The 13569-nt window shown below is 41.5% G+C and overlaps 1 protein-coding gene and 1 non-coding gene across 2 annotated transcripts; both read left to right on the top strand.

The window, feature by feature from the left end:
- Positions 1-906: 906 nt before the first annotated feature.
- PABIR2 (PABIR family member 2) lies at positions 907-11573 on the top strand. Its single transcript, XM_066559282.1, has 10 exons — positions 907-1089; positions 1394-1472; positions 2749-2805; positions 3172-3215; positions 3296-3350; positions 3577-3678; positions 4950-5038; positions 5567-5631; positions 7902-7998; positions 9018-11573. Exons 1-10 carry the CDS (start codon positions 974-976, stop codon positions 9166-9168), a joined length of 855 nt encoding a protein of 284 aa, XP_066415379.1. The 5' UTR covers positions 907-973; the 3' UTR covers positions 9169-11573.
- Positions 8803-8946, top strand: LOC136562819 (small nucleolar RNA U109). The gene has a single exon (XR_010784577.1). It is a non-coding gene; the product is annotated as a small nucleolar RNA U109 (small nucleolar RNA).
- Positions 11574-13569: the final 1996 nt, after the last annotated feature.

Here is a 13569-nt window from a genome sequence, read left to right as displayed (position 1 = left end):
GGGGAAAATTAAGACCTTTTAAAATTTGGTGCTGGGAAAGACCCTGAAGCCCCCTGCATGTGTGAGACAAATATGTACAACAGTTATCGCAGAAAAATACTGTAAAGTAAGACAAACTTTGATGCTTTGATCACTTAGAGTGGGTTTGCACAAGTCAGTCCAAACCTGAACACTGTCAAGATCTCGGATCACGTCTTATAATGAGTTGTACAGCAGATTTCTGAATGCTGAGCCCACTCTCATTGCAATCAAAGCCCTGGTACGTGCTTCAGCAGGTAGGGAAGGCTGAGGAGAACACTGGGAAAGCCTGCGGGACTCAGGTCGGACAGGAGCGAATCTTGAAGCAGGCTGTAAAACATTTTCCCCACTGAGACGGGCAAACGGCGCCGGGTTTGTGACCGGAGCGGGACTCGAACCCGGATCCTGTCAGGTCACAGCCTGGCCACGCCCCCGCGGCGCGCGCGTCCTAGCGACCGTTGCGGCGTTTCAAACACACACACGCTCCTCCCACAGCCAATCAGTGCGCGCGCCGGCCCCGGGGGCTGTCGGGAGCTCTCCCGCCGCCGAAGCAGTGCCGGGGTGCGGAGCCACCGCGCTTGCGCCGTTCGAGGCGGGCGGTGCTGCTTGCGCCCCGATCCCCGCGCATGCGCAGTGCGCGGCAGCGGCGGGCGCGGAGCGCGGTCGGCACCGAGGGAAGCACCGGGAGCAGCGGGAGCGCTCCTACCGCCACCGCGGGCAGCGGCACCGTCTGCAGCCGCTGGAGGAATTGGCCGCCCCCGGGCCGCCCCCGGGATGCGGCGCTGCTGCGGCCGCCCCCCCCGCCGGGCTCGGCGCGCCCCCGGGCTGAGCCCGCGGCGCCGCCCGCGGGGCCTGTAGGGCCGGGGCAGCGGCGGCCCGAGGAGCCGCGGCGGCCGCCGGCAGTGAATGGGCGCCGCGGCGGGGCGGAGGAGCCGGAGCCGCCGCCGCCGCCGCGATGGCTCAGGAGAAGATGGAGCTGGACCTGGAGCTGCCGCCGGGGAGCGCCGCGGCCCCGGGCGACGGCGGCGGCCTGAGGCGGTCGAACAGCGCCCCGCTCATCCACGGGCTCAGGTGAGGGTCCCGGGGGGCTCATCCAGCCCCGGGGTCGCCGCTGCCCGCCGGGGGCCTGGGCCAGGCCCGGCGCTCCCTCAGCGGCCTGTTGATCGTGTCCCTTGTCCCGCGGGGCCGGGGCCGCCGGTGCCCCCTTGTCCCCTTCCACTGCTCGCCGCGCTCCCGGCGACAGCAGCGCTCCCGTTCAAATAAAATGGTGTTTGCAGCGCTCTGGAGGCTGCAGCGCGTGTCACAGCACTGTGGAGCTTTAAGTAAGGCGCACCCAAAAAAGCTGTTCACAAAACTTTGTTTTCTCCCCCTGCAGTGACAACTCCCAGGTGTTTCAGCCTTACGTGTTGCGGACTCGCAGGAACAGCACAACAGTTATGAGCCGCCATGGAATGGTGAGGAATCTTAAGCATGTCATGTTTACACACTACAGGGAATAATTGGAGTAGAGAAATGAAGTTAAACTTGATTTGTATTTGCACTAAGTATCCTAGCAAACTTCCAAGCTGCAGAATAAGCATTTTTTCACCTCACTGCAATGTATACTGAAATAATACTGGTGTGTTGACTGTCCCCAAGAAGACAAGAGTAGTTGACATTTTATGTGACTCCCCATATTAAGTAAAATTTTAAAGTTAATCTAAGCCTCTGTTAGAAGAGTAACATGCTTTCAGAATTAAAAGTCTTGAAAGAGTGTTTTACTGTGTTCTGAAAATGGACTGTCATAGTTTTTGTTGACCTGTTTGACATAGTGCTCTTTTTTTGCAAAGGCAGAACACTAGACCTCAGAAAATCACTGAAAGAAGAGAAATTTATTTGTTGCTCTCTGGTAGTGTACACTACTGCAGTTGTTTAACTTTTCAGAAATGTTCCATTTCTTTTTTTCTACCCTCTCCTCATCAGGTGAGGGATTTATGTGCTCCTTCCACTGAAATTTTTCTGTCATGTCTGAGGATAGTGAAGATTGAATATTGCTTTTCTCAAAACCTTGAAGTCCTGACATAAGTTTCCTCCATGCCTTCTGTTCAGGAAACGTGACAGGGATTTTTAATTCCAAGTCTTCTGTTGTGAGACTTCTTAAGAATCCAGAATTTTGGAGCATGTCAGTAGGTGTGACACTGGACACACGGCCATCCTGAGTGGGAGCTGTTGGCCCATTTATATGTGGTGTTGGAGTTCCAGAGAAATTAAATGCATAAAATTGCACACAATTGAAAACTTGCAGAAGTTAAGCTTTAGGGAGTGTTGTTCAAGACTGGGTTGAAGCACTGAGATTTCTCCTTTCCAATAGCCAGCAGGTTGAGTAAGGTGTCCTGCAGGAGTTTGTCATATCCTGGGCAGTGGGGAATTGTGTAACAATCACAGTTTCATTTGTAGTATCTCCCTTGTGTAAATGGCATCTGTAGCTATTTGTGCACTGGAGATGCTGAGCAGTATCTGCCTGCAAATCAGATCCGTGCCACTTGCTGAGTGATACAAGGAATTTGTGAGTGGTAAAACAAGTCTTTTCTCTTGAAGGTCAGTGTTTGTTTTTTGCAGCATTGTTTGAGTCATCCACATGTAGCTGTGCAGCTCATTTTGAACTCCCTAAGAATGAAGCTGATGGTAAACAGTGTGCATGCAAGCCGTTGTGTGTGATTTAATCATTGTGGCTGTCACTTTTTTCCCCAGTTTTTGTCATCATCTCCTATTCGTATTCCTAGCAGCCGACTTCATCAGATCAGGAGGGTAAGTGGAGTTTTTATCTGTGTGTTCAGTAACAGAATGAAGAGTACTGTATGATATTGAAGTGGGGGTTTCTTTCCTATTAAGTATTTCAAGTACTAAAGAAAACTGAATATTTCTTAAGAGTTAATTCCAACAAGGAAGTGGCCTTGCAAGGCTTATTGTTGTGTTTAAGCTACCTTGCATCTTAGAAGTATTTCATTTGAGAGAAGCAATGAGCTGGACTGGTGGCTGTCCTGTCTCTCTGTGTAGTGGTTCTGCTGTTCATTTTTCAATCCTGATGGCAAATAATGGAATCACAAGAGTTCTTTCAAGTACCTGTGATGAGTCAAATGTTATGGGAAAACTTAGGACATTTATCTCTTGCAGGAGGAAGGAGTGGATTTAATGAACAGAGAAGCAGCACATGAAAGGTGAGTGTTACTGAAAGAAGGTGATAAAATAGCCAGAGTTATCCTCTTTGTAGCTACTGATGGGGTTTTTTGTATTCTAGGGAAGTGCAGACAGCAATGCAGATAAGCCAGTCATGGGAGGAAAGCTTGAGCCTGGTAATCTTTTTATAGATGTTTCCTATTTAATTCCACTTTTACACTCAAATGACGAATTTAAGGGAAAGAGAGGAATTAACTGTGAAAATAATTTAAGAAGAATTTAAGCCCATCTGCTTTAGCTACTTTGTGCATTTGACCCAATGACTTTCCATTAGAAGGTTGTGCCTTGGATTTCAAGGTAATGTCCTGTGCCAGTGTTAAATCTGAAACTTTGTATTCACAGAGCGACAATGACTTGGACAAGTCTGAGAAATCTTTTTCCCCAAAGAGAATAGACTTCGTTCCAGTTTCACCTGCACCTTCACCTACAAGAGGAATAGGAAAGGTAGGATAAGTGAAATACCAGGCTGAGACAATATTTCAGAATTCTGGACCAAGCTAAACTGTCAGGATTTGTAACTTCACAAATTGTTTCATAGTTTAAAAAACCCCTGAGCAACACAACTGAACAAGCACCAAGAAAGCCAAATCCATATTTTGTTGGTTTCTTAGAATCAAATGGTTGCCATCTGGGAGCCTGCAGAGTTTAAGCAGTGAAACACTGGATGATTTTAGTTGCTGTGCTGGGTGGGTTGGGGTTCTGGTTCTAGGCAAGCTGGAACAGGTCATGAAAATAGTCATAGACAACATCTCCAGGTGCAGAAGTGAGGGGATTTTGGGGAACAAGCACCAAAATTGGACTCCAAATCTGTATGGTGAGAGATGAAAATGTGTCCATCAGTTATGGAAAGGAAGGCACAAATGTTCTCTGAAGGAGGACTTGGGTGTGTTGAACTTGTACTGAAAATTGGTGGCAGATGCCAGAGAAAGAGCTGGATGTTAGATAAACTACCTTTCCAGTGAGGATTGGAAAACTGAAATGTAGCACAGAGAAGCTGGCATTGGGTTTGAAGATGAGCTGCTTGACCTTGTTGGCACCTCTTGTGTGATTCTGCTTTTGTACAGAAAAGGAGCAATCTCTGTGCTCCCACCAGACTGGTGCATGTGGCAGCCATGTATGAGGCTGGGTAAATGTGTTCCTGGGAAAACACTGATGCTGCCAGCTGGTTCTGCACCTTTGGAATTCTGACTGTAAAGCACTAGCAGATAACTTGACAGAAAGATTTTTGTGCTTAGCTAGAAGCATTCGTGGACTAAACTCAAATTAGCTGCAGAATCACAGAGCTAAATATTCTGTTTTACTCTGGAATATTGTCAGTTTTCAGGTCAGATGTATTTTGAGTAAACTCAACTTGTTTGTTTCAAAAGCCCCTTGAAAGAAGTAAGTCCTGAGTACTGTACTGCTGTTTCTAAATGTAACAAAGAACAGAAACAATTCTCTTATTTAGAGAACAGTGTCGATTTCAATTTTACTTCTCTTGTGGTTTTCAATTTTAGCTTAATCTGAGCCGAATTGCATGGGCCAGTATGTTTTTTAAGTTAAATTCTAATACTTGTAAGATTATATTTGATAGTCTGAGTAATCTGTTGCTAGCTTTTCTTTAAGAATAAAAAGGGAATAGAATAGGGGATGTTTGTTTTGGGGGGGTGGAGTGTCACATCTGAGTATTTTAAAGGAAATTCTCAATTATCTTTATTTGAACTTTCTTCCTGCAGCAATGTTTTTCACCATCATTGCAAATGTTTGTGAGCAGTAATGGATTACCTCCAAGCCCTATTCCCAGTCCAACAAGGCGATTCTGCAAGTAAGAAATGAGTCTCTGTCCTGCTAACATTGGAATTTAAGCCAAAGATTAATTCAAGTTGATGTTAAGGCATTAAAAGAGACTTCAGTTTTACAACTGCCAGAGCATTGCCATATAAAAATGCTCTGACAGTTCAACCTTTACCAATGGCAGCTTTATGTGTGTGCTCTTATAGAGCATGTGTCAGCTTTAAACTGGACTTGGTAACTTGGGGGGAAGTCCTCAGGTATTTGAAATTAACTTGGTCAGCAGATTGTTTTTACATAAATACACTGCAAAATTTGGAAAAGGATTGAAATGAGGATGTGATTCACTAAGGGAAGGAGATAACCTTAGAAAATTGACAGCTTTCTGTGGCAGCTAATTTGCTCTAATAGGCAGCCCTTATTTGTTATCTATGCATTTAGATTCCACAAGAATTCCAGTTGTGCAGGAATAGTTTTAAAGAATTCTTAATATGCTGTGGTTGTGTTGATTTGATGCAAACTGGAACCTTTACAGGCCTGACTCTCAGTATTCTCTCTTCAGCAGGAGGAGTCAAAGTCCAATCAACTGTATCAGGCCCAGTGTTCTTGGCCCCATAAAAAGAAAAGGTATGTGTATTTACCTTACCTTAATATGGATGATATGGATGTAGTTTTCTAGCTGGATACTTTTTTTGTTGTTGTTATTCTGTAAATATAATGCACTTGTATCCACAGTGAACTGGAATTTGCCTAGCATAACTCAAAAATACAATGTAAAGTAGCTAATCTAAAACACAGGAATGAAAAACTTAAAAAACAGCTACTGTTTGACAGAGGCAAACTTTGTTATACATCAGATTAAATGTCAGAGCTTACAAATGTTCAAAACATTCCTCCAAGCACCACTAAACAGTGCACACCCTTCAGATCATCTTAGGAATGTTGCTTATCATGCAGTATCTTCTAAACATAGTACTGAATGTTTGTTTTCACTCTGAAAGTTCAGAAGGTGAGTGTTTAGAGAAATGGAATAGATCAGTGCCCTCTCCTCCTGAAGGAGGAAAATGCATTCTTTCCTGGAACTGTTCCTTTTTAGAGATTTACAAGTAACATCCTCAAACAAATCTCCACAGTAGAACTGTAAAAATGAGATATTCTTAAAGTGTAGCTTTAGCTGTGCTTGTCCTTTCTGCTTTTTTTTTTTTAACTTAGGCATTCTTAACTGCACCAAAAACATCCTTTTATTGTACAAGACTTACATTTAGGCTTTGAGAAAAGTTACTGGTTTTCTTTGACTTTTTTTTTAAGTACTGCTTGTCCTGTCAGATAAAGAACGTTGTCTAACTGATACTGATTTGACAGTGGAGAGAGAGAAGTTTTCTCATAGATGTCAGTTCTATCTTGGTTTTTATTTTCTGTGAATTTTAGAGGCACTAAAATTGATCAGAAGTTTATCAAACTAAATGATCAATAAGGGATAAATCTCCACACTTGCACTTTACACAAATTGTAAAAGCAGTGCAGGTAGACAGACTGGCCTTTCCTCACCAAATCCATGTGCTCCCATGGGACATCTTTTACAAAGTGGAGGTATGAGTTTTCCTTATCTTTCTTGAAATATCAAGGAATTTTCAAAATGCTGCTTAATTTTGGAACATCTAATCCATATAAATGAACTTAGTTTCTTTTCCTAAATATGTGGTCCTGTTTTTTTTCTGTATTTCAGCCATAGATTTACAGTAGGAGAAGGAAAGCCATGAACAGAAGAACTTTTCACTGCCATAGGGGATTTATATTGGTGGACTCTGCAATGTATTGTAGCAGTGCAGATTTGTCTCTGTGAAATTTAAGGGGCAAAAGTGTTGGTGTTTTGTTCGTTTTTCTGCACGACCAAGTATTTTATAAATGTTTTTTGCCCATTCTGCTTGCTAGAACCAATTATTCCTTGCCTTAAGATAGGAATGTATCCCTGTGGGCTGAAGGAAATGGGACTTTTGGAAGTTGCCAGTCTTCTATAAATGTAGCAGTGTGATTCTGTTGCAGAATGTATAGACTGGTTTGGTGTAATGTTCAGCTTCTGTCAGGTTTTTGAACTGACTCTGCAACTGCTGCCCAGTGTAGGTAAAAGCCAGAAAAATTGTTCCCATTTCATGCTTTTTTTCCCCAAAGTAAGAATGAGAATATACTGTAGGTGAGAGGGTTTGGGTTTTTAAAATTTATTTTCAAGTTCATGATATTTTCAAATGTGTGTTGTAGAGCAGCTATTAGTGAGCCAGCTCATTCTCACTGCAGATTATACTAAAGAGATTACATGAATTCTCCCCATCATATTTAATCTCTTAATGTCTGTAGATGATTACAGGTACAAAGATAGTCTGATCCATGATGAGTAAGTGGAAATGCTTCCACATGACAGATTTATTCCATTCAGCTTTCCTGCAGAGGTGCACCCATGCATCAGAATTCATTGTACAGGGGAGGGTGAAACTGAACCCAGCTGTCATTCTTATTTTCATAATCACTAACAATTTTAAACTTCATATTTTCACTTATATCAGTTACCTCATCTCAGCTGTTTACTTAAAATAAGTCATGGTAATTAGTTTGCTTTAGATTATTTTGTCTGATTGCAGTACAAGTAGCAAGTTTTATGTCTTTGAGATCATTGTAGCCCCTCAGATGATGGAATTTTAGCTAAGGATGGACTGGATGGTCTAACAAAAGCTATCATCAAATTAATGTCTTAGCCAAGTGCTTGGTTGGCTGAATTAGAGAACTGGTGTTACAAATGCAACCTTGGAGTGTTGTAGGTCAAACTTCTCTTTTACAGCAGGCAAATATTAAAAGTATATTGCAGAGACTCAAGTGAGTTTGATTGTTTGCACTGTTTTCCTTAGGTGAAATGGAAACTGAAAGTCAGCCAAAGAGACTTTTCCAAGGAACAACCAACATGCTTTCTCCAGATGTTACACATCTGACAGATCTCAGTTCATGGTAAAATATTTCACGTGCCCTGAAATGCCAGAACAGGGAATGTGCATTTATCACAAGTTTTCTAGTTGTTTTTTTTTCCAGGAAAAAAATACATTGTCTGTATCTTGTGGATGTGTAATAATGGAAGCTCTCCTGTGGTGGTGTCCTGTGACAATGGTCCTTCTCCTTTGATCAATTCTTCCTGAACAGACTCTAGCCTAGATTTTGGGTATCAAAGCTGTTACACTGAATATAATTGTTACAAATCCCTGTAGATTCATAAGCAAAGTTACCTCAGTTCATCGTTACAATATGTTGTAGGCAGTGATCATACGGTGTCTGTGGCACTTCACTGAATACTTAGAAAATGTGTGTGGGTACTTAATTGTTCTTGTCCCTAAGTTCATGATTTTTAGACTTATCTTTCTTTATTACAATCATAAAATACCAAATTTTTTTTAATTGAGTCAGAGACTAAGTATTCAAAAATATCAGCTGTTAGTGCTGTAATTTCAGACTTTCACTACAGACTTGAAACTGCCTAGATGGTTTTTTTCATGTTGCTTCCCCCTAAATTGGAAAAGCATCAATTTATGTGCCTTCTGGGATCTTGTATCTAGACTGCAAAATCCAAACCTTGGAATTCTGTGAGAAAAATAGGTCTCAATCTTGCTTTGAGTAGTGCCATGTTAAAGAGCATACCAGCTAATTAGTGATATCTTTGCTGCATTACTGATTAATTTATTATTTTTCCTTTACTATAAGTTTTTATATTTACTTGTTGTCACCTCCTTTCTATGATTAAAACCAGCTTCATAATTGATTCTGCATGTTAAAAAAACCCAATAATTCTGCTCCTCGTTCCCATGAGGAGCAGGAATATCTCTAACATGCTACAGCAAACAAGGAGTTTTCAGGGCTGCCAGTCTTGCAGTAAAGACTGAGTGGTAGTATAGGTCTCCTACAAGTCCTGTCCAAGGGGGAAGCTTTGCTCAGAGCCCCGTGGCCCTGCACTAAAGGACCTTTCTCCCTTTCCCCAGCCTGTCCTCGGATATTCTGGACGGGAGCAGCAGCAGCGTTGGCTCCTCCTCCGATTCCCTGACTAAAGGCAGCATCACCACGGAGTCTCCAGTGACGTGCTCCAACTCCTGCTCCTCGTTCATTCTCATGGATGACTTCTCACCCAAGTGACTTTACCAAGTCCTGAGTCAGTGTCTGGCTGTGCTGTCCCCTTCCTGTACACTCGTACAGAGAAATGAACTCTGATCCTTGAACCATTCATATGAGGTTTATTAAAAGGAAAAATTGTTGTTACTGTAATCCTTGGCTACTTTCCAGTGATTTTTTTTTTTATTTATCCATTTAATGGACATTGTAGACCATATTAATGTCTGGTTTTGCAAATTTATTTTTTAAACAAGATGTCTGCTGATATTATACTAACTTTTGCTTTCAGGAACTTGCATACACTTTTTGATTCCAGGAATAGGTATCTACCTATTAGTGTTGCAATTTTTAGGAATGTACTTCTATCATTATCACGGTCGCTATGTCTAGGGAAATAACTTGGTTTGGAAGGATTTGAAAATACTAATTTATTCTCTGGCACTTCTACTATTGAGTAAAATTACTCTTGTTTTTTTTTTTTTTTTCAGTCACTAGCCTCAAATTCCTTTATGGAAGGGAGAAAAAATATTTTATTTCCTTAGTGCTGCTAGTCATTTTTATGAATTCATTTATAGAAGACCACATTGAGTGTGGAAATCTCACTCTATTACATTCAACTAAAAACCCCACAGCAAAATAACGAATGACTGTCACTTTTGCCATCAGTGAAGAAATAATAATACTCTGCAAACAATTAAATTAGCTGCATAGTTCTCTTCCCAGAACATTTGTCCTACAGATTGTATGAAATAAGGTCATTATTCAGCAAGATTTGGCCAGAAAAAAATAATCCACACCTCGATTGAAGACATACAGTGCAGATAACTAAGTTAATTAAACTACTGTGTAGGAGAACCATGTATGGCACCATCGATGTCTCCTGTGGCATTGAGGTCATAAGTATTTTTGTGCCTTAGGGGACATTGTTACAAAATTATGGAATGTAAACCAGAGGGGTGGGTGGGGAAAGTCCTTTGTGTACAGCTTGTTTATAGAGTGCTTACCAAGCCTGTCGGGGGTGCTGCTTCCCTTTGTGTTCCTTGTGAGGTGCGGAGGTGCTGGGGCAGCCCCAGCTCTGAGGGGCAGCCAGGGTGAGACCCTTTGCAGCTGCTCGGGGCAGGGTTTGTCCCTTTCCTGGTCATGAGCAGAGCAAACAGCTCAGCAAACGTTGGATTCCTTAGGGAAGGCTTTGGATTGGATACAAGCTCTGCAAACTGCTTGGTGAAGGAGTTCCCTTTGAGCTATGAGTAGTCTTGATACAGTACCTTGGTCAGTCTGAGGTAGAAACAGATATTTTACTTTTTAAAGACTATAACGGGGCAAAATAAATCCGTTTGTAATCTACTGTGTTATGCTATTTATTATTTATAACTCTGTAAAAAGTCTGTGGTGATGAATTATAGTATTTTTTTATGATTGAATAAGTTTTTTATGTTCAGTAATTGCTGGCTGGTTTGTATTTAATACGCAACGTTGTCTGCCAGAATCATAAGCTTCCATTTTTGAATGTTTGTAACATAAATGCTTTTGTTACCTAAAAGTACAACTTGTGATCTTTCTGAAAGAAAATAGCACTGAATTTAAAGTAAGGTTATGTGCTTTAGATGTGAGCACAATCTCTGGCAATACTGTCTGGCTAAAAGGGAGGGGGAGAACTGTAGTTTTTTTCTGTTCTGAAGAAGCCGTTGGGTATCCAGAAGACATGTACATACCAGATTATTTTTAAAAGTGTTTCCATTAAATTGTAAGAAGTACCAGAATGGGCCAACAGTGGCACTATTATTTGTATGATCATTTCCACCTGTGGAACATTAGTTCCCCACTTCAAATAAATGTGCATATTGTAAAATATTGTCCATTGGTGCCATTTTTAAATGAGCTCTACAGTATTGAATGTTAATTTTGTTTGTATATGCACAGTGCTATTTCTTGAACTTCTGATGTCTTAAGTCGCTTAATTATTTTTTTATTCATGTCTGTATCTTCTCTGCCTTCTTGGTGCTTAAGGAAGGCTGCTTTTCCATTTGCAAAATATTGATAAACAGTCTGTGATGAAATCCAACCCCTTACCTGTGCCCCGCTTCCCTTCCACCGTGCTTTTACTGGTACTGTGATGTGGAAATCTGAGGGGTGCCAGGAGGGGGAAACCTCTTGCATGCTTTCTTAAACCTGAGAAGAGCATAGCTATTGCTTCATTTTGGCTGATTTACCTGTACAATTGATGTATTCCAGATTTGTTTGTTAGTGGAGAGTCCTTTCTGAGTGCTGGCCTCTGTAAACATTCGAATGTAAGCTGCATAAAGCAAGCGCACAAACAGTCACTCTTGTTACAGCAGTTTTTTGTAGTGTTCTGGCTATTCCCCACTCTTGGAAGGTCTTGTACAAGACATTGCTCTTTTATAAAATATAAAATATATCCGTAATGCCCACTCTCGCTGTGTCTGTTGTTTCAGAACAAATGGATGTTGCTGTGTAACGGGCCCAGGTTCTCTTTCACACTCCTAGCACAACTTGATAATTTTGAAACAAAGTTTTCTAACATGCTGGTTATTGATTCTTGCTCTTCACTGCCTTTGAGTTGCCACTGCTTAGAGGGTTCATTGATACTGCAGCATACTCTAAAACTGACTAAAAGTTGCATTTCTGGATTTGTTACCTGCCTTTGTCCGAGGGAATTAGACACCAGTTGGGAAAGAAGGCCAGCTGGTGCTAGTAGTCAGCTTTAATGTATAACTATTGACATTTAACAACTGTTTTTTATGACTTCACCAGACTTATTGTGGCTGAATAGCCGTGATGAGTGTCTGAGAATTCCTGTCTTTCCCCCACTTCCTTCTTTTTAAAAGGGATCATTAGTGCATATCTTTTGCTGAGAATCGCAGTGATGAGTTACCTTTAATGTTGTAATAGTTGAGAACTAAGTTAAAATACCTGTGTAATTCAAGCAGCATTTTAGATGGACTATTTTTAATATGTTAATTAGCACAGCAGTACAGCAATGGTCTTTGCACAGCTCATTGACCAGCACTGCCTTTAGATTATATCCAGAGCACACTGAATCCTCATTTCATGGGTTTAAAATGCTGGAAGAATTTTACCAATGGTTTAGAAAAATGTGTGTGTCAGCTGTGGAACTCTGTATGTTTTGATAATATCAAGTGTTCTGCATCAGGAAATGGATCACAGTTTGCATGTTTCATTCTCCTTCATTGAATTTCAAATTGGGGGATCATGGGCCCAAAAGCCTGTATTTAAGGGGCTGTTCTTCTGACTGTATGTGATTAAATACTTTCTCCTACAATGGAAGTAATTAAACTGTCAGTGGGTGAGGATGTAAATCTGAGTCCTGCAGACTTTATTGGAAAACTCATTTTTGAATGGCTCGAGGAACTCTATCCTGCATAAAAGCACTAAAGTGAGATTTTAAAAAAATTATTTTGTAAGTCATGATAAAAATAGAGAATCATTTTAATAATTCAAAATGCTAAAAACATTTTAAATGCAAGGCTTTATCTTGGCATGTTTCTTCAGGCAGCTCTGTGTTGGGGGCTGTTTGCAGAGGTGGAACTTGAGCAGGCTCAGGCAGATTTGGAACTGAGGTTCTGGTGCACAAACACAATAGACTGGCCCAGGGAAATGATTTTTTGCAAATATTCACATTCTTATCTGTAGACCCTGCTAATACATTGTGTGACAACAAAGATGAGAACGTGTTTTTCCTGGAAGGAATTTCATCAGCATATAATTTTCCTGGTAACTTCATAATAAAAAAGCTTTGCATTAACATGAGTTCAAGAATTTCATGAAGTCGTAGGCCTGTTGCATTTGCTTTTTTTGGAGTAAAGGCCAAGGAATATTTTTGGAGCTATACAAACTGCCCCTTGTATTCCAAAGCTATTACATGAATGGCAGCTGTCCATAGGAGATGGGAAGGATCTTTGCCTTTGCCCATCATTGAGTATTTTACTCTCTCTTGAGGCTTGTGAAGTAATCCTTAGCAAACTCAGTGTAAGATGGGTCATTGGAGGTAACAGAAGACCCAGTGAGAAGGAAGCAGTGACGTGCTCCCCTAATGATAAATGAAGAGTTTTAGCCTTGAGTTAATCTTACTCAGCTAATTTTCAAAGGAAAAAATGCATTCTTCAGACAACTGAGATTTTTCATGGTGCTCTGTTCAGACTTAGAGGAAAAGGTTCCTTGTGGGCAAGTCTAGGGCTGTTTTCCTTAATCCACTCCAAAAAGAGGGAGCTGTGCTTGCCCATCAGAATTGGAGTGGCATTCTCTCAGTTCCAGCTGGTTTTGGGGAGGGCAGGGGTTTGGTGTTTGGGTTTCCTTCAGGGCTGGTTATCTAATTCCCAAAGGTCGCAACAAGGACCTTTGTCATCAGGCTAAAATCAGAGGTAGATCTTTTTTAGGGCAAGTCTG

The sequence above is a fragment of the Molothrus aeneus genome, chromosome 14 (assembly GCF_037042795.1).
Source record: "Molothrus aeneus isolate 106 chromosome 14, BPBGC_Maene_1.0, whole genome shotgun sequence".
In the NCBI taxonomy this organism is placed as follows: Eukaryota; Metazoa; Chordata; class Aves; order Passeriformes; family Icteridae; genus Molothrus; species Molothrus aeneus.
The sequence above is the reverse complement of the archived record's forward strand: the minus strand, read 5'-3'. Positions and strand labels throughout refer to the sequence as shown.